General features: G+C 40.0%; 2 protein-coding genes across 4 annotated transcripts; both read right to left on the bottom strand.

The window, feature by feature from the left end:
* Positions 1 to 619: 619 nt before the first annotated feature.
* Positions 620 to 14701, bottom strand: LOC106136660 (uncharacterized). Of its 2 annotated transcripts, none has more exons than XM_060949069.1 (14): positions 11972 to 14701; positions 6731 to 7327; positions 6500 to 6562; positions 5819 to 5926; positions 5544 to 5642; positions 5057 to 5309; positions 4474 to 4570; positions 3996 to 4116; positions 3579 to 3732; positions 3168 to 3392; positions 2391 to 2749; positions 1571 to 1803; positions 1410 to 1493; positions 620 to 1265 (listed from the first exon to the last, which is right to left on the bottom strand). In XM_060949069.1, the coding sequence occupies exons 1-14, from the start codon at positions 12027 to 12029 to the stop codon at positions 825 to 827; spliced, it is 2892 nt and encodes a 963-aa protein (XP_060805052.1). In that variant the 5' UTR covers positions 12030 to 14701; the 3' UTR covers positions 620 to 824. The 2 variants fall into 2 exon arrangements, with proteins under 2 accessions (XP_060805052.1, XP_060805053.1); XM_060949070.1 differs by having other exon boundaries at positions 621 to 1265; positions 5819 to 5887.
* A 146-nt stretch (positions 14702 to 14847) lies between these two features.
* LOC106136668 (mitochondrial intermembrane space import and assembly protein 40) lies at positions 14848 to 19432 on the bottom strand. Of its 2 annotated transcripts, none has more exons than XM_013337290.2 (4): positions 19272 to 19432; positions 18493 to 18748; positions 17270 to 17507; positions 14848 to 16366 (listed from the first exon to the last, which is right to left on the bottom strand). In XM_013337290.2, exons 3-4 carry the CDS (start codon positions 17500 to 17502, stop codon positions 16156 to 16158), a joined length of 444 nt encoding a protein of 147 aa, XP_013192744.2. In that variant the 5' UTR covers positions 17503 to 17507; positions 18493 to 18748; positions 19272 to 19432; the 3' UTR covers positions 14848 to 16155. The 2 variants fall into 2 exon arrangements, with proteins under 2 accessions (XP_013192744.2, XP_060805054.1); XM_060949071.1 differs by having other exon boundaries at positions 19214 to 19429.
* Between the last annotated feature and the right edge of the window lie 7970 nt (positions 19433 to 27402).

The raw sequence follows: 27402 nt of genomic DNA, 5'->3' as shown, positions 1-27402 counted from the left end.
GACACTAACCTAACCCCGCCGACACTAACCTAACCCCGCCGACACTAACCTAACCCCGCCGACACTAACCTAACCCCGCCGACACTAACCTAACCCCGCCGACACTAACCTAACCCCGCCGACACTAACCTAACCCCGCCGACACTAACCTAACCCCGCCGACACTAACCTAACCCCGCCGACACTAACCTAACCCCGCCGACACTAACCTAACCCCGCCGACACTAACCTAACCCCGCCGACACTAACCTAACCCCGCCGACACTAACCTAACCCCGCCGACACTAACCTAACCCCGCCGACACTAACCTAACCCCGCCCGCCCGGGCAAAATGATTTCTATATTTTGTGTGACTTGGGAAACCATAGCGCGATTCAATTTAAGACGGCGCCATCTATGATCGCTTTAATAGACTAAGAGTGTCGGTTTAGCTAAATTCGTATTGTATTATGTTTCTATTTCTCAAACTGACAAGAATTGACAATAAAAAATTCTCCTTGCCAATGATTAAGTTAAAATTACTCAAGCTTTCGCGTTGTCAATTCAATATATTAAATAATAAATAAATAAAAAAATAATAATTTATTTCTATGTTATATTTAGTGACAAATTATTAATCGTAAAATTAATATTACAACTAATCACGTCAAGTTTTTGAGCTATGAATGTATGTACATACATATATATATACATTCAAGTTTTAAATTAAACATTAAAATAACATCAGTTGATATTTAGTAATTATACGAGACCCAAACAAGCCTTAAATTTGACTAGGGAATATATCAAGACTAGACAAGAGATTATTCATAAGAAGATTTCTTCAGAGAAGATTCAGAATCTCCTTGAATTTCTTTTTGGTGTTGAATTTTCTCTGCATCTTGAGGAACTGCCGGTAGCTCTTCCTGTCGGTGTTGAAGATGCTCTTCTCGTCGGGATGCTTGGTGGCGAGCGCGCTGAGGTCGGCGCGCAGCACGTCGTCGGCGGCCAGCAGCGGGAAGGAGGGCGCGGAGTGCACGCCGGCCGCGTTGGAGGCCGCGTGCAGGTGCACGTAGCCCTTGTTGCCGGAGAGGCCCCACGAGTTCTTGGCGATGAAGTACATGCCGTGCTTCTTGTGCGTGCTGAAGCCGACGGCGGTGATGGCGTGGTTGCGGGCGCGCGGGTTGCAGCGCCGGTCGATGAGCACGCCCGCCTTGAAGTACATGAACCCGCCGCACTCCGAGTCCACTTCGATCACGTTCGGCCCGTGGCGAGCGAGCGCCACCTGTACGACGAAACAAATAATTCATTTCATCATCATCTCCTATCACCTCCTCACTATTTGGATCTCAATTCCATCATAAAGCCAAACAGCTGAACGTGGCCTATCAGTCTTTTCAAGACGGTTGGCTCTGTCTAAATATCATACCTTGAGGGCTTCAGCACTGTTGTCCACTCTGACGTAACCGCTGATCTTAGTGACGGGCCCGTCGTCCTTGCGGCACTGGCCGTACTGTGAACAAGACAAGGGGGTTGAGATCGGTGCCGCTGACGGGTCCTGCGGCACGCGGCCGGCCCGTCGCTACCGACCTGCGGCTCGTCGGGCGAGTAGCGCGAGTAGTTGGCGAGCGCGGCGACGCCCTCGCGCAGGCGCGCGTAGGCGCGGGCCAGCTGGTTGCCGCGCCCGCAGGAATGCGGGCCCGCGCTGCAGTCGGCCAGCTGCTGCTCGCTGAGCGGCACCAGCGCGCGCGTGCGCAGGAACAGCGCGCCCTCCGTCGCCGCCACGGCCGCGAACGCCCAGCACGTCTTGCAGAAACCCTGGTCTGGAATTTGGTACGATCAATAGCTTGATGCGTTCCTCTACTGCAGGCTTTTATACTGGTTTCGAAGCGAAAAAAGAAATAGTATGATTGATATTTGTTTCTCTTTTTGTACATTGTGAAAATATCTCCGTCTGCAGAGATATTTTACCAGTTTGAGTTTTATGAGGAGGAGAATCATGTTTGTATGTTTTTATTGTTTGCTTGTATGAATAGAGTTATGAATGTGGATGAAGCGAAGGAAGTTTGCAGAGATCGTGGCAAGTGGAAAGAGGTAGTCTCTGCCTACCTCTCCGGGAAAGAGGCGTGATTTTATGTATGTAGAATCATGTTCCGTCGCGAGCGACTGTACTAATGACTGTTTGCTCAATCACAGACATTACTTTAAACCAATGCTAATGTGGTGAAAAATACATTCAACAACAACAGAGTCGATTCTTGTGATTTGAATGAATGAAATCATCTTTATCTTTTTTATGGCACATAAGAAACACTTTACAGACAGTGTATATTGATCGTAATCGACTTCCCCAGGATCGTCTAACATGCGGAACCCTGGCTCCTTACACAGTATACTGCAAGACGCTTACTGCGGATATGCGTGACAGCGCCCTGCCGCTTCCAGCTGAGGGCGGGCGGCAGCTGCTCGGCCAGGCGCGACACGTCCTCCGCCGAGTACGGGAAGGGCTCGGGCGGCGGCGCCGGCGTGAAGTCCCCGGGGACGGCGCCCACCTCCCCCGCCCCCCCCGCCTCCCCGTCCCCGTCCACGAGCCCCAGCAGCAGCTTGGTCTCGTCGGGCAGCAGCACGCTGAGCTCGTTGACCGCCATGAGCGCGGACGCGCCCTGCCTGTTCGCGGACTCCACCCAACGCGTGTTGCGTATCAACATGGTTTTGCGGATGGCCTCCTCGACGACGTTGTCATAGGTGACTTCGAAATTCTCCTTGAATCTGAAATGTCGGGAACAATGAAATTAACTGACTCAATGTTTAGGATTCATAATACAACATATGTATATATACAGGGTGACATTTAAAACAACTGCATCCTTTTAAACATAGACTACACCCATGCTTCTGAGCCGTTTGAGCCTATTTTTATTTAAATTAAACGTCATCATTTTCACATTTAAAAAACCCTCAAAACTACGTCACACGCTTTATTAAAGCCCAATACTACAAAATTTATCCTACCCAATTCTATCCTTTACTTTTTAAGAGAAACAATGGCTTATTTACGAAGTGATTTAAAGCAATACAGCATCATTTCTTATCACCTGTGTGAAGCCGGGGCGGGTCGCTAGTTAAGAATAAAGTAATAAATATGAAACCATATCATCCTAGTCGCGTAGAAGAAAGTAGTACTCACTTGTCGAAATCGGCGTCGCACCTGGTGTCGCGGTGCGTCATGGTGAACTCCCGCAGCGGGTCCACGTGCTCCACGCGGTCCGCGCGCTCCAGCGCGTCGCAGTCGCGCGCCGGCGCCGGCCACATGTGGGCGGGCGCCGGCCGCTGCTCGCGCACCTCCAGGTAGCGGTGCTCGTAGCGGTCCGCCGCGGCGCCCAGCACCGAGCTGTCCACCGTCACCGAGTACCTGGGTCGGACTCATGTTTCATCATTGGAGAAGGCACGCCAACTTAGGATTATGTTTAAATTTACGATTGAATACTATATCTTCGTAAGTGCACCGCCACCAGGTGCGTTTGACCGCAACTGCATTTGTGTGAACCCGGGCTCCTCTCTGGATGAGGGGGCCGAACCAGAACTCGGCGAGACTCACAGATAGGGCACGGCGTAGTCCTCGGCGCGCCGGGCCACGAGCAGCAGGTGGCGGAACACGAGCGCCTCCCCGCGCGCCCCGCCCAGCTCCCCCGCCTGCCCCGACACTACATACGTCCAGCGCTCCAGTCGGCCCGCTGAAGTGTCGTTGTAACCTGTAGCCACCGGACGGAACACATATAATGATGATTCATTGCACTAAATTCATAAAGTTAGATACCAAAAATAAACTAATATAAACAGTATGGCAGAAGTTATAGTTACACCAATAACGTTTGAAATGCGGTTCTTTGAGTAGCATATCACTACAAGACTTCCGTGTAAGATAACTTTGAATACTATAACTAAACCATAAAGGAGAATGGAGTATCTGAGCCACGGATCGGCTGCTGTCGAGGTACGCGGAGGCAGCACCGACCTTGGAAGCGGAAGGGCTCGGGGTCGGGCAGGCCGGGCGGCGCGCGGTCGGCGGCGGCGGCGGCCGTGCGCAGGCGCGTGCAGCGGCGCCGCTCCTCCTCGCCGTGGCGCTCGATGCGCAGCTGGACAACGACAACCTCATTTACAACGTCGCGCTGGTACGACCGACGTCACCAAATACATTGGAAAGTACAACATAAGAAGACTATTTATAAATTGGAAAGTAAGTTTATTTGATTGTTTTATAATCTCTTCACGCGTCATACCTTGAACCAATTTACTTGAAAGTCTGGAGAAGGACGTACATACATATAATCACGTTTATATCCCTCGCGGGGTAGAAAGAGCCAACGGTCTTGTAAAGACTGATAGGCCACGTTCAGCTGTTTGTCTTATTGATAGATTTGAAATCTCCTAAACGGTTTTTTAAATTGGCACGTGTAGACGCAGGTAAGAAGGCGGTAAGAAGGCGCGGAGACCTGCAGCCGCTGCACGTCGCCGCCGCGCACGGCGCGGAACAGCGCGGTGCTGCCGCCGTGCAGGTCCGCGCGCGACGACCCGCTCTCCGCGTCGTACCTGCGGGACATGCCGACGGTTCAACTATCTCCAACACAGTTCGGAATGCCTTCAAACTATTTTAACAGTAACTGATGAATATTGCGCTCTGAGTCCGAAACACCGGAGGAAATGGATGCTATGTAATATTTTTAACTTATATCTACCTATGTATAGCGAATAGCGAATAAAAGACCCTGCAAAAACAGGGCATCATTTTCTTTAAATCGATCCATATTAAGCTTCGGCTCCATCAAATGGTCCTTCGAGCCGGATCAATCCTTTTATGTCAGCTTCTTTGGTTTAGCATACATTCGACCTGACCTTTCACTAGAATGTCCAGGCCTTCCTATTCTCACGTCTTATCTTCTATTCCTGTCGCTATATCTTTCACATCACACACAACACCTAAAACTTAAACTTTTCACTAGAGTTGTTCCAATAGTAACTGCAGATAATGACTACGAAAATGAAACTGCGGCAGAAAAACTAAAATGAAATATTTACCAAACGGTGTAAGGTTCAGTGTAGTCAGAATAGTAGACCGTAAGCTCCGCTCTTATGAGCAGCGATCTGTTGAAGCGAAGTTTCTCTGGCGGAGGGATAGACAGGGGCGTGGGGGGCGGCGTGGGGGGCACGGGGGGCGGGGATTCCGGGAGCAGCAGCGGCGGCAGCAGCGGCGCGCGCGGCTCGATGGCCCGGAACAACTCCAGCAGCGTTTCGGTATAGGACGCGTCCTCTGGGCGGAGGTTTCTCGAATCTGGAAATGTCAAGATTCATTCAACTTGATGATGAAAAAAGGTTCTGGAAGGGCGGGCAAGGCGGTCATGGCAGGCAAAAAGGGTGTTTGATTAATTTCTATGCAAACGAAAGAACAAGACAGCGCGATCACGGGAGGTGCTAGCGCGCTCCCGCCATTGGTAACACAGGACGCCGCGAGGAGAGAGACGTCAAATCTGAACAAAGTAGAAATACTTATATAAGTTTTTGTTACCTGGTACAACGGGCGGTGTGGCTGTGGAGCCGGAGTGCGGAGGGAGGTACTCGTCGGAAGGCTGCTCTGGCTGCGGCGACACCTTCGATACCGCGCACTCTGAAAACCGTTACAAGACACTAATCAAAAGGGTCACTTGGGCATTAAGCTAAATGGTAGCTTAGATGTAAGTAAATCGATGCGCAAGATTTACAAACAGCAGGAAAGATCAGGTATGGACGAGTCGGACAGTCCCTATATAGTATGGAACGCTATATTGTAAGAAAGGCACTCACGCTCGTCCGGCACGGCCACGGGCACCAGCAGCAGCGGCAGCGGCAGCTGGCCGCTCGCGTCGCCGCCCACTGGAACGTGCGAGCGAACACTCACTGGGATCAGCGGGTCTATCTACTACACATTCGTAAATTATCCTTTCCTTGATATTAATTGTTTAACTTTTATTGGCTTGTCATAAAAACTAGACTCAAAGTATATTATAGATATAATAAAATAAGTACCGATAGGTATATTATAAAATAAGTTTTCTTAAGTATATTATAGATATAAAAAAAACGAAAATAAAAATGTGACGATCATAACACGAATTGAAAAGCAAAAATTATAAGTCTGATTGTATTTTCATACCTATAAAAAAGTACAAGTTGTACATATATTTGTAGAAATTGAATACAGTTCGATATAGGTACAAGCAAAGTGAAGTTACAGTTGTTTGGTTAATACATTTCCACGTAAAATACCATTTATCATAGACAGTACTGAGCAATCATTCAGCCAAGAAGTTGAACTTGGCCTATTGGTCTTCAAGACTGTTGGCTCTGTACAGATGTTATTTTATGTATGTATGTATGTGATTTGCACAATAATAAACTGAACTATGAAAGAAATATAAACTTAATGAAATAAAAAAATAATTAAATGAACTAAATAAAAACTACTGAAGAAAATAGTGAACATACCTATAACGTGGTCAGCCCGCGTGCGAAGTAACTCTCGTCCTTCTTTTGACGATCTCAGAAAGTCTGTAAGTTATAAAAGATAATTATGTATATCATATTTATGAACAGATAAACCGTTTTACACAGAGTAAGTGAAAAAAATAAAACATTCACTGTACGTCATGATTCTAACATGTTAGTTGTTCAACTGCCTATATGCAAAGAAATATTATTGTTCAAATTCGCACAAACCTCCTAAAATCTTTAGCCAGCGCTGACTCTCGGTTTCCGTGGTCTGAGCCAAGTTGGTTTGTGTATCCTTTGGGTCCGCTGCGCCAGAATACCCGAGGCTCCCACGCCCGCCCGCGTCGTTACCGTAGTCCCTCAGGCGAGTCGGTTCCAATCCCCGGCCGGATTCGTCTCTCCCTCGGGCAGGCCCGAAATCTCTATTCCTATCAATATGTTCGTTAAAATTGGTATCCTTGTAGTCGTAAGTTCTAAAATTGTAAGGTGTTCGTGAAGCTCCGAGGTCTCTATCCGCTCCGGAATCTCTACTCGAAGCGTAGGCATTAGCCCTCTCGTTGGGCGTAAAGCCTAGTCCTGTCACGTCGCCGAAGTCCCTGGATAGCGTGTCGCTCCGTCCTCTCTTTTCCTCCAGCTCTCTGAAGGTGTTTCCTCTGAAGGACCTCTCGACGTTGACCAAGTAATCCTCATCAGCGCCTTTGATGCCGATGTCCCTGCTAGGTCTCGCCGGCTCGGTGCGCACGCGCCGTGCCCCCCTCGCCGTCTTCCTCTCTCCTCCCTGTCGTGCGCCGGCTGTTGTTTGCGAACCTTCACCAGTAGCGGCATCTGGAAATATAATAGTCTAATAGGAACTTAGCTGATGACCTTTGCCGTTTACTTTTTCCGTGGTTTGCCGATATGGAATTGTTAAATCTAAAAATATTTAAATGATATTAAATATAATAAGGCTACATAATTATAATGAAATATAATCAATAATTTTGTGGCACCCAGTACTAACAGAGACCAAAACAGCAGTAGGTATATTTAATTCAATAATACACATATATCTGTTAGAATATACCATAGATAACAAAATAAAAATTATAAAATGTTAGTAGCGCCATCTATGTAAACACATTGAGTAACTTCCTTTCTAAATAAAATTAGTCTATTACGGAAAGCAACGTGTTTTAATAGGTTATGGGCGAATATCCATTATTTTTTCGGTTTTTACTGTGTTAATTCAGTGTAAAACAGTCGAAAATTGTTGCTATTTCGTTGAAATATGGCTGTGAACTATTTACAAAGTGTTCCGAAGTTGAAAGGACGCGAAAACTATGACGAATGGAGTTTCGCGGTCGAAAATCTTTTGGTACTCGACAACCTGGTGAACTATATCAAGTCGAAGCCAGATGCCAACTTCGAGACTAAAGCATCAGATGACGCAAAAGCCAAGGCGAAGCTTGTTTTAACCATTGACCCTGGATTGTACGTGCACATCAAAGAAACAAAAACATCTTTGGAGTTATGGATTAAACTGAGGACAATGTTCGATGACTCAGGTTTTTCTCGTAAAATAGCTTTATTGAGACATTTAATCTCGTTACGACAAGAAAATTGTGACTCCATGACTTCATACGTCACGCAAGTAGTCGAAACGGCACAGAGATTAAAAGGCACAGGATTTACGATCACTGAAGAATGGGTAGGTTCATTACTATTGGCAGGTTTGCCTGATAAATACTCGCCTATGATCATGGCTATAGAGCATTCAGGAATGCAGATTACCACCGATGCAATAAAATCTAAATTGATTGATATGGAGGTTTCAAAAAATGACATGGATTCCAGTAACGCTGCATTTGTTGCACACATTAATAATAAGAAACAGAAATATAAAAATGGCGCGAACTCAAAAGTGACAGTGACAACCAATGCGACAGGCGACAAGATTCTAACCTGCTACAAATGTAAACAAACGGGTCATTATAGAAACCAGTGTCCATTATTGCAGAAAAACAAACAATCAAATGCTTTTAGTGTGGTATTTTTAAATGGAGATTACAGTACAAATGAATGGTACGTAGATAGTGGAGCAAGTGCACACATGACGGCCAACAAAGCATGGGTAAAAGAAGCAAATTTTACGCCGTATTTGTCTGAGATAACCGTTGCGAACAATATGAAAGTGCCTGTTTTGTGTTCCGGTAACGTACAAATTTCAACCGACTGTAACTACGACATCATGGTTAAAGATGTGCTATGCGTACCAAGATTAACTACGAACTTGTTGTCAGTGAGTGAACTAATAAGAAAAGGAAACAATGTTGTTTTTGAAACAAACCAATGCTACATTCGTAACAATAAGAATGTGTTGGTAGCCACAGCAACATTAACAAACGGAGTGTACAAGCTAAATATTAAAGTAGCTGATTGTATGCTGGCAGCACCTACTGCAGCAAGTGCAGAGCTTTGGCACAGGCGCTTAGCACATATTAACAGCAATGATTTAAATAAAATGAAAAATGGCATTGTGAATGGATTGTCTTACCCGGATACTAGTGATATGACAAAGACTAAATGCATAACTTGTTGCGAAGGTAAACAAATGAGGTTACCATTTCATCATGTTGGACAAATTAGCACAGAAACACTACACATCATACATGCAGATGTATGTGGTCCCATGGAAACAAAGTCCATAGGTGGTGCTCAGTATTTTGTCTTGTTCATCGATGACCACAGTCGTATGACTTTCATATATTTTCACAAACATAAGAATGAAGTTTTCAAGATATTCAAGAATTTTAAAGCAATGGCTGAGAATCAGCAGAATAAAAAAATTAAAATATTGCGTACAGACAATGGTGGTGAATTTTGTAGTAGTGAGATGGAAAAGTACTTACTCAGTGAAGGAATTATTCACCAGAAAACAACTGGATATACACCAGAGCAAAATGGTGTGTGTGAACGTGCTAACAGGACTATTGTAGAAAAAGCACGATGCTTACTTTTTGATGCAAAATTGGAAAAGAAATTCTGGGCTGAAGCAGCCAATACAGCCGTATACCTGAAAAATAGATCTGTAACTTCAAGTTTAGAAAATAAAACACCGTATGAAGCGTGGTATAAAACTAAACCAGATTTAAGTCATATACGTCTGTTTGGCAGTCCCATAATGGTTCACATACCTAAAGAACGGAGATTAAAATGGGATAAGAAGGCAAAAATGCATATTCTTGTGGGGTTCTCAGAAACAGTGAAGGGATATCGTGTATATGATCCATCAAAAAATATTGTGACTGTGAAAAGAGATATAATAGCGATGGAAGATAAAACAGTATCATCTAAGATCAATGATGAAGATACAGCAGAATGGATTCAAGACAATGTTGAAACTGAAGGGCATGAGTCTCCAACAACAAATGAAGATTGCAGAGATTCAGTGGGGGAGTCTCTAGTGAGTGAATCTAGCAATGTTTCAGATTTGAATACGTCTGTATACACTGATCCAACTAGTGATGAAAATGATGATGATACAGTTACCACATACACAGATACAGATATCTCAAGCAGTGAGTTGCAATCAATTCCAGGATTACCAAATAAGAGACTCCGAAAACCTCCAGAACGTTTTGGGTATGGAAACATTTGTTTATCTAATTCTATTCCAGATGTCGAACAAATAGATTTCTCAGAAGCGCTGAATGGACCTGAAGCTGACCAGTGGAGAGAGGCCATGCAAGAGGAATTGCAGTCATTCAAGGATAATGATGCATGGGAAATTGTCAATATACCAAGTACTGGATCAATTGTGCAACACAAATGGGTGTTCAATAAAAAACTAGATATAAACAATAAAGTGCGGTACCGTGCGCGACTTGTAGCCAAGGGTTTTACGCAGCGGCGTGGTATCGATTATGAAAACACTTTTTCTCCTGTTGTAAAACATTCTACGCTGAGAATGTTGTTTGCTTTGAGTGTACAGTGGAATATGGATATAACTCACCTGGATGTAACAACAGCTTTTTTAAATGGACATTTAAGAGAGAATATTTACATGTCTATTCCAGAGGGTGTTCTAAATAAGCAAAATGGAAAGGTCTTAAAACTTAAAAGGGCCATATACGGGCTAAAACAGTCTTCTTTAATTTGGTATGAAAGAGTGAAAGATTGTTTGCTTAACTATGGTTTTAAGATAAGTAAATACGAACCTTGCTTGTTTACATGTTTTAATAAGAATATAAAGATTATTATAGCAGTATATGTTGATGATTTTTTAATATTTTCTGATAATGTTACAGAAACTGAGAAATTGAAAAATGTGTTAAGTTTAGAATTCAAATTAAAAGATTTAGGTTTTGTTAAACGTTATTTGGGCATGCGAATTAATGTAAATAAGGAATGTAATACTATAACTGTAGATCAGCAAGAATATATAGAGCAATTATTAGTAAAGTTTAATATGGAAGATTGTAAAACTATAGATACCCCTATAGAGAGTAAACTGAACTTAGAAAAGGCTGAAAATTGTATAGTAAATATTCCATATCAAAGACTAATTGGAAGCCTTATGTATTTGGCAGTTTTAACTAGACCAGATTTGTCATATTCCCTTAGTTACCTTAGCCAGTTTAATAACTGTTATAATGAAACACATTTTAGCTATGCTAAACGAATATTAAAATATTTAAAGAAAACTAAACACTATTGTCTAACATATCATAAGGATAATACAGAACTAACAGGTTTTGTTGATGCAGACTGGGGTAGCGATAGTATAGATCGTAAGTCTTATAGTGGATTCTGTTTTGTATTGAATGGTTCTGTGATTTCATGGCAAAGTAAAAAACAAAAGTCTGTCTCTCTATCCAGTACCGAGGCAGAATATGTTGCACTTTCAGAAGCGTCTAGGGAAGCTATATACTTAAGAAATCTAATGTATGAGCTTACTGGTAAAAAGTGTGCCATTAAATTGAAATGTGATAATCAAAGTGCATTAAAATTAGCAACAGGTCATCAGGCACAAGCTCGAACAAAACATATTGATATCCGCTTTCATTATGTTAGAGATGCAATTAAAAATAAATTAATTGATATTGAATATATTTCAACACAAGAAATGCCTGCTGATTTGCTCACCAAAGGCCTTTTGTCAACTAAGTATTATATGTTTATGAACATGTTGGGTATTAAGGAAAAATAAAAAAATTGTATTTTGTTTAGAAATTCACATTTATTTTGTTAAGTGGGGGTGTTAGAATATACCATAGATAACAAAATAAAAATTATAAAATGTTAGTAGCGCCATCTATGTAAACACATTGAGTAACTTCCTTTCTAAATAAAATTAGTCTATTACGGAAAGCAACGTGTTTTAATAATATCTATGTCGACTATAAGTTTCTCAAAGGTGTAATGCGTAAGTGTAACTATGTCGTCTACTAAATGTTTACGATCGATTGTATCAAGATGAGGCGCACTCACCGAGGCAGCAGAGAGCCAGGGCCACACTCGCGAGCGCGGCGCTTCGTGGCAGCCACATCCTGCGGGTTTCTATCACTGCACTTTATTAACACTATGACACGAACTTTACAAGAGAAAAGACTAAGAAAATAATCGCGTGGTTGTGCCGGCGACAGCGCCGGATAAGTATACAGCGGCTGCGATGACATAACGTTATGTAGTGTGGATCCCCACCGCGCGCCGCGACCTCACACCAGAATTAGGATGTTCCTAAACGTCGAAGATGTTCAGGGAATCATTTACACAGTGCATAGGTCACCGCTCTTGGAGTGAGACTTCTTTTGTTCTTAGCCAGATCCTCTGAAAGAATTTGTTTAATCAAGCTAAGAAGACAAAGGGTGTCTGAAAATATGGATAGGTAAGTGCTGAATATGGATAATTCCCCTTGTCGTATAACCTCTTGAGTTACATATCTATTTTTTCGTGTGCCTCCTCCGCCGACACTAATCATAGCAGCCTGCTGCCGGGGTACCTAAGCAGGGCCTATAGCAGTGACCGATCCAATGCCTGATGAAAGCTCTGGAAATGCATACGCCGTTTGCGGCATAATTACTTGTAGGTACTTACAACATACGCCCATAATAGATAAATAACACATATTCTTAAATTGGAACTAATAAAACCGGTCGACCGAGTGATCCTGTAGTCGTCTAGAATTTGCAATTAATATTCATGAGAACAAATTGTTGTGTGGTTCCCGGCACCAATACAAAAAAGAATAGGACCACTCCATCTATTTTCCATGGATGTCGTAAAAGGCGACTAAGGGATAGGCTTATAAACTTGGGATTGTGATAACAATGTGCATTTGTCCACGATTTAGATTTAAGAGATCTATATTTGTAAATTGACGTCCGGTAAAATGCTACAGTGTAGTTTGTTCCACCGTTTCTTCAACACATGCGCTTTGAAAGTGGTAGTAGTTATAATTGGATTAAAGTGATGTGACGTCAATAAGAAATACTTTGTTTCCAATTTTATAATATAAATCTATTCTAGTTAGCTCTGTCTACCCCTCAAGGGATATAGATGTGATTACAACTGAGATAGAGAGTACTAATAGAGTAGATGCAAAATATTTCCTTCGTCTAAGTAGATACTTGTTTGTTTAAAAAATAATGTTTGTAAAGTTCATATCTTAAAATCGCAGCGTTGCTGATGAAGAAACTTTTACAATAGATATTAAATAATGTGGAAATATCAAAATTGCTTTGTTTATTATATCAATAAATTTGGGCTATTACATAAATGTCTATAACATTTATGTATTTAATAGATGCGCGTTTATGGCGTGGCGTTCTTGAACTTTAGTTTGGTCAACACGACCTTTAGCTCGCTCCTGCCGTCGCAGGCGCAGACCGGAATGTCTCGCATTGCATTCATGTTACATAATGCGGCCCAACGCAAACAATAAATGCGCGCTATGCCTAATTTGAGAGAAGGTTGCAATTAAAATTTCAGTTTGTCTGACCTGGCACAATCTTTGAATCAATAAGAGATATTCTTAAGTATTTGTAGTTACATCTGTATCATGAGCAAACCATTGTAAACTCATATTGACTTCTCAGCAATGTAGTCACAGTTAGTATGCCTTGAATAGTTATGCGTAAACCATTATGTGAAAGAACGTTATGCTTTAAAATGATTATGCCGTACTCTCCGGACCTTGCTCCAACAGCTTACCATTTAGTTCGTAATTTTAGATAACTGTTTCCAAAAAAAAATCAACTCCGAAAGACCAGTCCAAACCGGCTTCAAAGATTTTATTGATTCCCGTCCGAATGGTTTTTATAGTAAAAAGATCAATGAATTACCTATGAGATTGCAAAAGATAATTCTGGTTCTTATTTTGATTAAATTTGTTCTTCCTGTGCAAAACGCTAATCACTACATACTCGTAGTATAAAACAAAGTCGCTATTTTAGTCTGTTTGTCTGTATGCTTAAATCTTTAAAATTACGCAACGGATTTTGATGCGGTTTTATGTAACAGGTAGAGTGATTCAAGAGGAAGGTTTTTATGTAGGTATAATAACATTTATAATTTTGTACCCGTGCGAAGCCGGGGCGGGTCGCTAGTTTCATATATAATCCACCAATTTTTTTAAATATGGTGATAATTAACGTCACAAGCTCTAGGAAGTTGTTATTAGTCTATTTAATCATATCGCAAGGTGAAGAAGAATAATATAGTTATCGAGGCCACCGAGTGAATTACTTGAGGCGAACTTTTAGCTTCGCGCGGCTTCATCTACGATATTACCTGTTCTCATGAATTACCCGATTGTTGTGAAATACTTGAACAGCCTCAGAGTTTATTGCGGACCCACTCGTGCCAATCTTTGGCTAACCTGAATTGAACAACATAACTTTCTTATTTAGAGACAAAACACATGACATGTGCACTAGTTAACTCTTCACATATTGTGGATTGATCAATAAAAAATGAATAGCCTGTATATCTCATAATAATGCTTGTCTTATTTCCTGTTCATTTTAAAGCACACATGGTTTAATATTATATAAATTTAGTTAGAGTTTTTCGCCAAAGCACATTATCGGCTTTTATAGCTCGGTTGGGCGAGCGACAACCTTGGTGAGGCGGGTATAGGCCTCTTTCAGAATTCATTATTTCGTCAAAATTTATTCAAAAATAATGTTCGGCATTTATTTCAAAATCGAAATAAAAGTAAGGAAGCCTCTATATAACTTCTTACTTTTAATATCTTTATGAAATGCGGGCCATACCCACTTCCTACATCTGCAAGGAAGTGAATACAACTTTAATTATGGATCCACAATTCGATAAATGTCATGGACTGATTAAAAATGCGGAGATAAACGAAAACAAAGTTTATTGTAGTTCTAGGTCTTCCGTCGCGCCGCGGTATAATTAAGGCTAAATCTACAAAACATGATCACGTGTCATCGCTAGGCTAGGATTGAAATCGATACTTCATTCGCGACCGGATCTTTTTGATTCTCAGCTAAAATATCTTGTTTCTTAAATACCTACATAACTAGTTGACAAAAATAAACTAAACAAATATATCGAACCTCTGAAGTTGGGAAGTTATAATGAAATAGAAATAAAGTATACATGACATAGCCACTGAGTACCTACATGGTACATTTGACCTTTAACTGCCTGTTGTTCAATATTACTCGTATTTTGACACAATTTTAGACAATCAATATACATTTTTCTGAAAAACGTATGTTTAAAATATATGTGACAAGTACATCAATTAGCCCATCAGCCATTTAATTCCATTATAAATATAGGTTTCTCATCATGGAAAAAACATAGATAAAATGCAAATGGCGTAATAATGTCATCTAAGCCGAGGTCATAGCCGCTAGTCCATCGCGATGCCGCCGGAACTTGATCAAGGACGCAATCTTCATCATTGAGCCGACATTATTGCACAACGTAACAAACTATAACCTACGCATTTCATACACAGGCCACATAAAGACTTATAATACTTACAATACAGTGAGTATATTTTGCTATGCGGCTCCACTGTACATCAGTTATAGTTAGTACTTTGTATATTATCTTACCAATCTGGATAAATTTTTAGAGAACTTCGTAACAATAAATGCACGGCATTTCTTTAATCATCTGATTCATGCAAGCTGGGCTGTTTCGGGTAAGTAGTGATGACATGACCTTTTGTAAGGATCACTTTTACCAATTGCTTCTATACATATAAGCAAGTACAACGAATTATGATGCAGTTTTTACTGTTATTAAGAAAATTCATTCTGAAAGGGTTATGGATACATAACATTTCTCAAATATAACACGCCAAAATTAAACCTGTTATTTCCAGTAGTTTTTACAACACCGTGCAATATTCAGAAGCCACTAAAGGGCGTAAAATAGGAACTACGCCTCCTCCATTCAGATTTACAAAACAATGGTGGTTTTTTATATTAAGTCTACTTATCAACTAATTTAGACGTCCTATCTATATGAATCAGTTGTTATGGCAGCTAAGTGAAATAGTATCATATCGAACTCGGCGCTGATGTATGGGAATCAGGCAAGTTAATCCTCTCGGCCCAAAGGAACCTTCGGACCTGTAGATATTGTAGACCTCTGAAATGCGATGCAATGCGAGCTGAACATCAACGAGCTCAATGTTTATCTGCGGCGGCGTGCTCCTTGCGCGCGGCGGCCGCGGAGTCCCCGGCGGCGGACACGGCGTCCCCGGCGGCGGACACGGCGGCGTCCACGGCGTCGGCGAGGTCGTCGTCGTCGCGGCCGTACAGCTCGGGGAAGCCCGCCATGCAATCCTGCATCACGCTGAACTTCTCGTAGCAGTCGCTGCCTTTCGGGTCCGCCTCGCTGACAAAACATTCAGATCATTTTTATGCATAAAACAATACAGATATACCGTGTCAATTGTTGTACATACATATGTATAATCACGTCTATATCCCTTGCGGGGTAGACAGAGCCAATAATCATAACTGATCAACTCAACTGTTTGGCTTACTTGTTTTTTAAATGTGGTACGTAACAACCTTATTCGGAACTGATAGCGGTTACTGCTCCTCATGTCCTCACCTATTCCAATCCCATTATATATTTTTGTTAGTGATTTAAGAGAAAGTTAAACGTTACACGTACAAAGCCGGGGCGGGTCACTGGTTTAATAGTTTTATCAAATAATAAATAAAATTTTGGGATACTCACTTGGTAGTTAAGCCACTACATATATGTATCACACATATACGAAAAAACTGTAAGTCACGACACGAGTGTTTTTTTTCTTTTTATTACGTGCGCAGATTGACCTGCACTAGCACCTAGGTCATAACTGAAAATCAGCGTATTGCTCTATAGCAATAAATTCGTTGAGTAACCTTTTTGTTATTGCTAACTCACACCCTTATCAATTTGTATTTCATATGTAAGTACATTGTAAATTGTGTGTGGCACATCAAATAAATGAATTATCTATCTATCTCTCTACTTTACAATACCACTCCATCTCTTTACCGTACAATAAGCAATCTATTTTCTTAAATACCTTTTAAATTAATTTTAGTGAAGTTATAAGAACTCAATTTAAAACGAATCAGTCCTATCGGGATTTTTGAGTATTTTACTTGTCCCAACAAACTTTACACAACAAAATCGTCACAAACATCAAAATGTTGGGCATTCAATTGTCTGACTGCAGAAGAAATGATCTCAAGGGAACAACGTCAATACAATCCAAGCAAACAAGCTTTGTGTAGGTACCTGTAGTGGAAACACGAGAAGGCTTCCCTGAACTGCGGCCCGCACGGGCCGGTGGCCATGCCGCCGAGGCACGGGCAGCCCCAGTTGATGCTGCCGTCCGGCAGGATGAGCCCCGGCGCCGGCTCGGGCTCCGGCAGCCGCACGGAGCTCGGCGCGCTCAGCTCCGCGCGCGACGCCACTATCACCACGTCCTTGCCGCCCGGACCCGACGACTCAATGGATCGACCCGACATCTTAGCTGTAAATTATACATACATAAAATCACGCCTCTTTCCCGGAGGGGTAGGCAGAGACTACCTCCACTTGCCACGATCTCTGCATATTTCCTTCGCTTCATCCACATTCATAACTCTCTTCATGCAAGCTCGGCGGTTTCGGGTACTTTTGACCTGACCCTTTACCAGGACGTCCTTAATTTGATCAAGATATGTTCGTCTAGGTCTTCCACTCCTAATTAAATTATCTAAGCTGTAAACACATAGCTTAAGATTCACATATATTAAAATAGGAAAACCTGTGTCAGTGTCAGTGTGTACATGGAATCCTAAATGAAAAATCATTGGACACAAGACACAGTAGTAGTATAAGAGTTTGATATGCAAGTACAGATATATTTTTCTTTCAAATTATTATTCATACTCTTCTTCTGCCTGGTGCTGATACTGGTGACATCCTCACCACTCTGGAGAGATGCTTAGGGCGCGACTACAATCCTGGATTGGGTAAGTAAGGTTGTACACGAAGCAACTCCATAACATTTTCAGTGTTGTTTTGATATATCCATGGCCTTAGTCACTTTTCATAAAATCCATGGGAAAAAGAGTTTCATCTGCTTTAAATCATAGGGAAACACACAGCTTAAGATTCACACATAAACATAGGTCTGTTATTTCTTTAATTTTCAAGTCTAATATACTTTTAGATTTCGGCAGTGTGAACCCATGACGCTTTAGCTATTTATAGTTGTATACCAAAAGTATTTAGTTTTAGCCCTGGATTTTGTAAGGATTTATTATACAGCTTTCATTATAAACAGTGTCCCAAGCCATACCACAGGTTAATACAACACGAAATTTTATTAAAATCGAAAGAAAATATTAATTATTTATAAATAACTACTACAAAAAGCGGTTTTCATAAAGTCAGCACAGAAAGTGTCAATTTTTCAGTAGTAACACTTAAAACTTGCCACATGCAAAAACTCATCTATCAAAAATACTCACAATTAATGGTTAAATAAGAGCTTGCAATGAAGGTGCTTCTTTGACTACCACCGGCCCAGTGGGATGTAGAGCAAGAGCAGATCGTAACCTCCTCAGCTCCCGAGCAGGCACTCTAAGCAACAACTGAGAGCCTCCCTTTCTCGGCTCACAGCTCAGCACGTCCACAAGTACTTGGGCTGCACCCACCTCGCCGAACACAGCGTCTATGCACTTCTCTATGGTCCTCCGGGCACTCACTCTACTCTCAACCTCTCTTCTGAAATAGGAAAAACTCCAACATTGTTTTCATCAAAATAACACATTATGTTTGTCTGAGAGCAAAAGCCTAAAGAATGTTCCCTGATGTGTTTTAATTTTAGTTTATTAGAGGCTACTGCATATTGATTTTTGAAAGTGATCTACAATATTTCCAGTTTCAAAGTTTTTATGAACGGCATTATTTCAATAAGTCGTGTGAATATTTATTTCAAACATGGTTTATGTATGTTCACTAACGAATCAGTAATGTGAATCAAACTAACAATATCATCAGGACCACTTCGTTTCAAAAGCATGATGCTTTAACGTGCAATGTTTAAATTGAAAATATCAAACAAGAAACAAATTCTTGATATTCGATATTAACCGATTATCTCGGTTAAGAAACATGAAAGATTGATCGGCATTTATTGATGATAAATGAATTATGTCAGCAGAATTAAATCACACAAAATCTCTTTACCTACATTGCCGACAAAGTAACGTGATGTAATTTAACGCGATAAAGATGCAACACTTACAGATGTACATCCAGATAAAAGTAACGAGCTGACATTCGAAAAGTCAAGGAAATCTGCGCAATTATTTATTTATTTAATATAAAAATAAAATTGAAAATGAAGAAGAAAGGCTGTAATGTGACATGTGAAAGAAAGAAAGAGGTTATGTTTTGATTGTCATTTTTTTATCCTTTGACATTAGATAGGCTAACAATAACGGAAATAATGCCAAGGTACGTAGGTATCTAACAACCAAACAGGTGAAAGAAAATGATAGATGGCGCTATTACAGCTTGTTCCCTTGTCATTTGTTTTGACATTTGTTGTCGTGCGATTGTGGTAATGTTTTTATGTTTTTTGTATGTTTTGTTGTGTCGAAGTTCAAGAATTAAGATGAACTGATAAAACGATGAGCTTCCATGCCAAGAAATAAGACAAATCTATTAAATATTTTGAAATGCAATTTTATATCCTTACACACGTTTATTTCATACATTATGTATTTTATTTGGGTTTCTGGGCCTAAATCCATGTATTGGAAGAGGTTTCTCCAAAATAAACACTGTGCTTTGATTATTAATTTATTATTATATACATATTTTGATGTTCCACGTACTATTTATAATGCTTGGTACACAAAATTTTGGCTCACATTTATTCTTAAAATATTTAATACTTGTAAATCAATAGACGTATTGCTTCGAGCCATAGTCTAATGATTTTTGCCTTTGAGTGGTATGGGTACCGCTTTACTAGAACGGATACTGCACAAAGTGATAATTCGCTATAAATTAGAGAAAACTTTTCGCTGCCTTGTAAAATCTGCATTATTAAGGGCTGCTATAAGCTTAATGAAATTTAGAAACGCAACACACATTGACATTATCGACTTCAACGCCATCTATCAATAACACTTGTGACCACAGATGGCGCGCGTGATGAGACAAAATTGAAAGGAAAGACGTCATGATTGTTATTAATTGACAAAAATATTGAGATTTATTTGAATTTTTTTTTATTTATAAATTTAAAATACAAATCGGTAAAAATATCTAAGGTATATAGGTATAAAAAACAAAAACTAAACTAACTAACTAAAGTATATTAAAACTAACTAATTAGATTTTATAATCGAGAACATTGTTTCATACATAATAAAATTGTAGGACTAGCCGTGTACTCGTATGTAGGTACATAAATATTTAAAAAGATACATTATCCTACTACTATTATAAAGGCGAAAGTTTGTATGGATGTATGGATGTTTGTTACTCTTTCACGCAAAAACTACTGAACCGATTACCATGAAATTTGGTATGTAGGTAGCTGAAGACCCAGAATAACACATAGGCTACTTTTTATCCCAGAGTTCCCGCGGGATTGATAGGGTTTCCATGCGGACGAAGTCGCGGGCGGCCTCTAGTACTTTATAATAATTTTATAGATCCTACTATCCTATCCTACTACTGTTATAAAGGCGAAAGTTTGTATGGATGTTTGTTACTCTTTCACGCAAAAACTACTGAACCGATTACCATGAAATTTGGTATGTAGGTAGCTGAAGACCCAGAATAACACATAGGCTACTTTTTATCCCAGAGTTCCCGCGGGATTGATAGGGTTTCCATGCGGACGAAGTCGCGGGCGGCCTCTAGTAGGTAATAATTTTATAATCTACAGTTCGTAACTACACGCTAATCTTCGAAACTGCACAACGGTTTTGAATGAAACTTTTTTTGTTTATAGCTATAAGAGTTATAAACTGGCTGGCTAACATAAAGGATATTTGGAACAGCTGATGTCAAACCATAACAACTCAGCTAAATTATAGGAAACAAAAAGACGTCTTAACAAAAGTTGTACTGCTCGATGAGCATTTTCTGTTAGCGTATAATAATCGAAGATTTTGAACCCCTATTGCAGAACCATTATAATCATTCGAATAACTTCTCTTCACAGGAATCATTTTACTACCTTTATTATAAAAAACAATATTTCTAAGAATAAATCGAAAAAAGAATAATAAAAAATCTTTAAACAAAAACAGAGATTTAATATACAATCTATTCGAAAACTGCGATTTCGCGTAATTTTAGCTTTCATCGGGCGACGACAAGCGACACGCCCGTAGGTACACACGGGCGCTCACGCACACATGCGTACGAAAAACCCGTAGAAACAATATCATTGTGTTTTTATTATCAATTGTGTTTTTTATACATAAAAAGAGTTTTTAATACATACATACATATATACAAGGAGAGTGTGGAGGAAAAGGTCGGAGTGGGAAGACCTAGACGAACGTATCTTGATCAAATTAAGGACGTCCTGGTAAAGGGTCAAGTCAAAAGTACCCGAAACCGCCGAGCTTGCATGAAGAGAGTTATGAATGTGGATGAAGCGAAGGAAATATGCAGAGATCGTGGCAAGTGGAGGTAGTCTCTGCCTACCCCTCCGGGAAAGAGGCGTGATTTTATGTATGTATGTATGTATACATATAATCACGACTATATCCCTTGCGGGGTAGACAGAGCCAACAGTCTTGATACCCACTTTCAGCCACTTTTAGCTATTTGGCTTAAAGATAGAATTGAGATTCAAATAGCGACAGGTTGCTAGCCCATTGCCTAAAAGAAGAATCCCAAGTTTATAAGCCTATGCCTTATCCATGAGAACGAGATGGAGTTGTCATATTCTTTTTTCCGTGTGGTTCCCGACACCAATAATCACCAGAGTTTTTGATCAAAAAATAAATCTTTTTTATATGATACATAAGGTAATTTTTACATAGTTCTATTCATCTATACTATTAAGTATAAAGCTGAAGAGTTTATTCGTTTGTTTGAATGCGCTTTTCAAATTGAAAAATTATTTTTGTGTTAAATAGAACATTTATCGAGGAAGGCTTTAGGCTATATAACATCACGCTGCAACTATTAGGAGCGAAGTAATAATGGAAAATGTGAAATAAAAAACGGGGAAAATTATTCATCCTTGAGGGCTTCAATGATGCCTAATATAACTATTCCACGCGGAAGAAATAGCGGGCACAACTAGTTGAAAGATATTTTTAGACCTACATTTGTGATTTTTGTGTTTTGAGATTTGATTTTTTTCTTACATATGTCCCTTAGAATGACATATGTATATATTTTTTTTGAGAAGAATCAATGCAGTGAATCGTCTACACGACGTATTATATAAGTCTCAATTAGCTGATGTAGTCGTCTTTAAAAAAAAAAGTAACCAGTTACCATTTGCCGACACCCATACCTTCTTGTGGTTACCTACATTTTTTAATTTAGGGTTCCGCTTGCAAAGTAAACGTAAGTAGCCCTTTTTAACGTTAATAAGTTTTATTTTTCTAGAGATAACAAAAACCCATGCTTAGCTTTAACCTTTATCAATTTATGAATGTGGGTGGCTATTTAAGACTTGAGTAATTAAAAAAGACTGACTTTTATGGAATGTATTAACTGGTATAATTATATCTTTCATTTTAAAACAGCTCATGTGCGGCACCGGCGACCCAAATCGCTTTTAACTTGCTGAAATGTTAAGTGAGATGTTGAAATAGAAAATTATTATTTTAAGTCTCAGCTTTGGTTCCATACATTTCGTCCACTTTGAAAGAGATTCTCTTCCGTTCGTCTGTAACCTTTGACGGACAGATGTAACATTCCCCAGCGGGAAAGTGAGGAATAGTAAGCTGGGCTCAGAAGTATGTACCACCTCGCCTCGATGGGTGCACTAGGTGGCTCAGGTATCTCCTGAGCATACCCACACATCTACGAGGTAGTCACGTGTATCTGCAGTGTGCCCGCCATTATCTCGCATATTGCATTAAACATAGCGTTATTATTTAGGCATGCGGCGCCAGAACTAGAAAAATACTGCATTGGGTCGTGATGCAGTCGTCAGGTAGCACATAGCTGTTGCTGTCCATGGCTATTGCGTACACGTGACCGATACATATACAAGGTACCTACGTACTAAGACACATAATCACGTCTATATCCCTTGCAGGGTAGACAGAGCCAACTGGGATAGGCTTATACAGGGTGACATTTAAAACAACTGCATTCTTTTAAACATAGACTATACCCATGCTTCTGAGCTGTTTGAGCCTATTTTTATTTAAATTAAACGTCATCATTTTCACATTTAAAAAACCCTCAAAAACTACGTCACACGCTTTATTAAAAATCAATACTACAAAAAGAAATTAAAACTAAACATGTAAATAAATGACTGAAAAATAAATTATTTTTCTGGTATCAAGATCAAGTAAAGTACAGAGTTGTCGAGATCGCTCAGCTGAATGAATTGTGTCGTTGACCTCTGAATCTTACGCGTCGCTTTTCCGCCGGCCGGGGTGATATGACGTATTTAGGATCGTGGATTTTGATACTTTTATTTTTTTTCGTACTTTCTGAAATATGAACCGATATTTTTCTTTTAACGTTTTTAAATATCCTTTAGATGAGTACACTTAACAGTTAAATTTATGCAGTTGAATTAAAAGTCACCCTGTATAAACGTGGAATTCGCCTTTTACGATATCCATGGGAAGGAGACGTGCGCTTGTCTGGGACACAAGTAGCCCCCGGGTTCGAATCCCGGCCAGGGCATAATGAGACACGAACTTTCTCTGATTGGCCTGGGTATTGGAAGTTAGGAGTGGTCCTATTATTTTTTTAATTGGTGCCACGAATAACTACTTAGTGATTTATTCGTGGTGAGAACGCTAACTCACATATTTATGAATCCATTCTCCTGCGCTTATGTTTGTGCGAATCTTGTACGAATAAAGAATAAATAAATTGAGTTCATAGTCGGTATAGTGAATAAGAAGTGAGCATGCACATTCCAATTAGATCGTCTAGCCTCTCCATTTCAATATATCCTGTGTGGCCTTACATGTGGTGTAGAAACCTTAACAAAGTCCCGTGCACTAATTCCAGCGGGTCTAGGCAAAAGAAGCCCTATTCTTGACAGACTCGCAGTAAGCAGAGTGGCTCGCAATTAGAAACGAGGAGGAATTAGAAGCACGCATCGTGTAAAGCCTCTTTCTTCTCGAGGGTTGAAATACCATGGAGGGGCGTTAATGCACATTAAAATTGATTAATCTTATATCAGAAGGAAAAAGTGTGCGCCAGCTGCTTCTTTTTCCGTGCTGATGTGTGAGCCTGCAGAGTGACAAGTCGACCACAAGCCAATCAAGGGTAAGGCTAATATTGTGGTCTTTGAGTATTTTCGAAACTGTTGTCTCTGTCAATCCTATAAGACATACAGACATATGAAACATTACACACTAAGAACAAAGTAGGCAGTGAAGGTGCAAGTGTCTGCGGTGCGGCTTCTGTAATGCCAATTATTATGCATGCTAATGCTGTTACTGCAATTACTCGTACTGTTTCTAAGCTGATGAATGGAGGAATGTCAGAAATTCATGTGCATATTTATTGGCAACAAACGTAGATAATAATAATTGATGTGCTGTCGTCTTGCATCGCTTTTTACGCATTTGTAAAGCTGTCAACTAAATGTTAGTACTGAGATACAATATGAAACGTTATAGTGCCACGATCATCAGTAGCGTGGGTGTCGTAAATGACAACTAAGGGGAAGGCTAATATACTTGGGATCCTTCTATAGGTCTAAGATCTCTCTTTTCTTTCTCTATACTTAATAAATTTTTGATAGTAACAAATAAACTCAAGTCCATGATAAGAAACCTGGCTTGAAGTTTTTCCTTATATTTCGAGGGATAAGATGTTAATAACAATTTGAGTTATCCTAGTCACGTGTTGTTCCAAATAGCACGTGTTCGAGTTTCGATCACGAGACTTTTTGTTGAACTCCAAATTGTGTCGAATGTGAAACCTTGTCACTGCAGATGGTGTAGGGTTTGTCGGTACCGTCGCTCCGGCGGCTGGCAGGGGGCTTATTTATGTGTTATCCACGGTCTCGACATCGACGATGTGCCATCAACTGTTTATTGAAGCAGCGTCGCTTCGTATCGACGGCACGCTACATCGACATTGCACCAATCAATAGTTTCTTATCAGTGGTACAACATGTTGATGGTAGACTGTTTGAACAGCACAATATTAATCAATACATACCTATAATAAAACAGTAAAAAAAATTGTCTACATTGAGTATATCTATTTTCAAAAAAATAATTTATACGATGGAGAAATAGTAACCGAGTATGAATTTGAAAAAAAAGGCATTCTGTTTGTATTTTTGTACACGTTAATCATCGGAACTGCTGTATATGAATGAAATATATATAGAATACTAATAAGTATGTATAGGTAATTAAATATTTGTTGTCTACTGTATGTTCCCTGGGGCTCCGCTGCCCTGAGAAATTCTGGATATAAAGTATATAAGTTAATCCAAATTAAGTATATCCTATGTATCTAATGCCAAATTTAGTTGAATTTTATTTTGGTGAATTTATATATTAACCTTCGTATATAATGCATGTTATTGGAAAATAACATGCAAACGGAGTTGCAGGAAACAGCTAGTAGTATTATATAATCTACTTACATCGAATCGATTATACGCTTTATCGACAAACATATCCAACAAAATTGGACAGTTTTTGAGGATTATTTGCAAGTTTGCTATGTAACGCGAGCAGGCGTTCCGAATTAAGCATGTCTTCTGCTTAAAACTGCTATGGCTATCATTTATTATATCGAAGAAAACATCAAATCGAAATCAAGTAATCTACACCTGGACTAGGACTAGGACTAGGTAGTAATTAGAACCATTGAAGATTGGTTAAGTATGATAGCTGATGGTAGAGCGGTGAGGTGAGGTGTCAGCCAGCCACAGAAATAAATTGTCTATCTTGTATCTGCTTTTCAGATATAAAGTACTTAGCGAAAAAGAGTTCGTCTTGATGCAGCTTCGTTCGGAACATTCGATTCCGTGTTTGAAGTGATTGAAAGTTATTTTTTTAAGAAATTTTAAGCGATATTTTAATAGTAATAAAACCACTATTTTCAGCGGAAACCGTTTTTTTTAAATAATTATTTCTTAAAATGGTTCACCTGATTGTAAGTAGGTTGGCACGACTCCGCTCTCGGCATGTCGTTCTGAAGCCTCCTCCGTTGCTAAGAACTCACTGCACTATAATGGCTGCCGGCCTCCACGCCCTTCAAATTAACTTCTGCGTAAACTTGTAAATTATAATTCCAATTACACAAAATTTTAATACCAGCAATAGAACAAGGAACATGTAAAACTTAAAAAGAGGATTTATTGCTTTCGTCTGTGTAGGTAAGTTTCGTACGCGTTGTTTCTGAAAATGTTTTTCTTTAGGTGCAAATTTAAATATTTTAATTTTGTAACCCATAGATCGAGATTACTTTTAGAGCAAGTTATTAAGGATGATGGAGAAATCATATATTACAAATAATGAAATGGTTGAAAAAAAGGATTGTTTATCTAGCGTCCCTTACAAATCAAACGGTATAAGCTTATCATTTGTTATCGCTCCCAGTCATAAAGGAAACGAGGGTAAAGCCCGCGGGAGGAACGACCTGCGCCGATCTGATTTTGTTCAAATTGCTAACAATGGGAATTAATTGTCGTCCGCTAGGGCTCCGGCACACAATGCCGCTGTATCCTTCACTACAAAGCTGTAGGGTTGAAACGCTCGCGTTCGCATTAATCCGCCCTTTGTTGTGTGCGAGCAGCCTTGTGTCTAATCCATTAGCACCATCACATTACAGTTAATGCGTACTTCTAGTTATTACTCTGAAAACGTTAACTGATAGGTACACAATCTTCTGAAGAAAATAACTTTTAAGTAAAAGGTACTTTCGTCGACAGGTGATTTGTATAAAGCAAGTTATTACTAATATTATGCTGGAGAGAATAATGTGTAAAAATTGTAAATTGTCATTTATTGTGAGAGAACGTTACAATCGATAAACGGGCCGCTGATCATCGCCGGCGGGTCCGCCTCATTACCGCTACGTTTAATTTCCGACAGCGTCGGCCGCCGCCGTGAGGCAATTGATAAAAACCTTGCTGATTTAAATTGCTATTTGGAAAGTAGATTTCGGTACACATACATCACTGCTTTCTTTATCACACGTATTTCAATACAGAAATAGTAAGTATT

The sequence above is a fragment of the Amyelois transitella genome, chromosome 18 (assembly GCF_032362555.1).
Source record: "Amyelois transitella isolate CPQ chromosome 18, ilAmyTran1.1, whole genome shotgun sequence".
NCBI classification, from domain to species: domain Eukaryota; kingdom Metazoa; phylum Arthropoda; class Insecta; order Lepidoptera; family Pyralidae; genus Amyelois; species Amyelois transitella.
Note: the sequence above shows the minus strand (reverse complement) of the source record. Positions and strands in the feature narration are given on the sequence as shown.

Bases quoted from the DNA above. Each gene is read 5' to 3' on its own strand.
- LOC106136660 (XM_060949069.1), bottom strand. From the start codon at position 12,029: ATGTGGCTGCCACGAAGCGCCGCGCTCGCGAGTGTGGCCCTGGCTCTC. The intron at 2,750-3,167 runs GTGAGTACTACT...CCGACATTTCAG, and splicing joins TGCGACGCCGATTTCGACAA to ATTCAAGGAGAATTTCGAAG. The intron at 1,804-2,390 runs GTAAGCGTCTTG...ACCAAATTCCAG, and splicing joins CGCTGTCACGCATATCCGCA to ACCAGGGTTTCTGCAAGACG.
- LOC106136668 (XM_013337290.2), bottom strand. From the start codon at position 17,502: ATGTCGGGTCGATCCATTGAGTCGTCGGGTCCGGGCGGCAAGGACGTG. The intron at 16,367-17,269 runs GTACCTACACAA...ATGTTTTGTCAG, and splicing joins TTCTCGTGTTTCCACTACAG to CGAGGCGGACCCGAAAGGCA.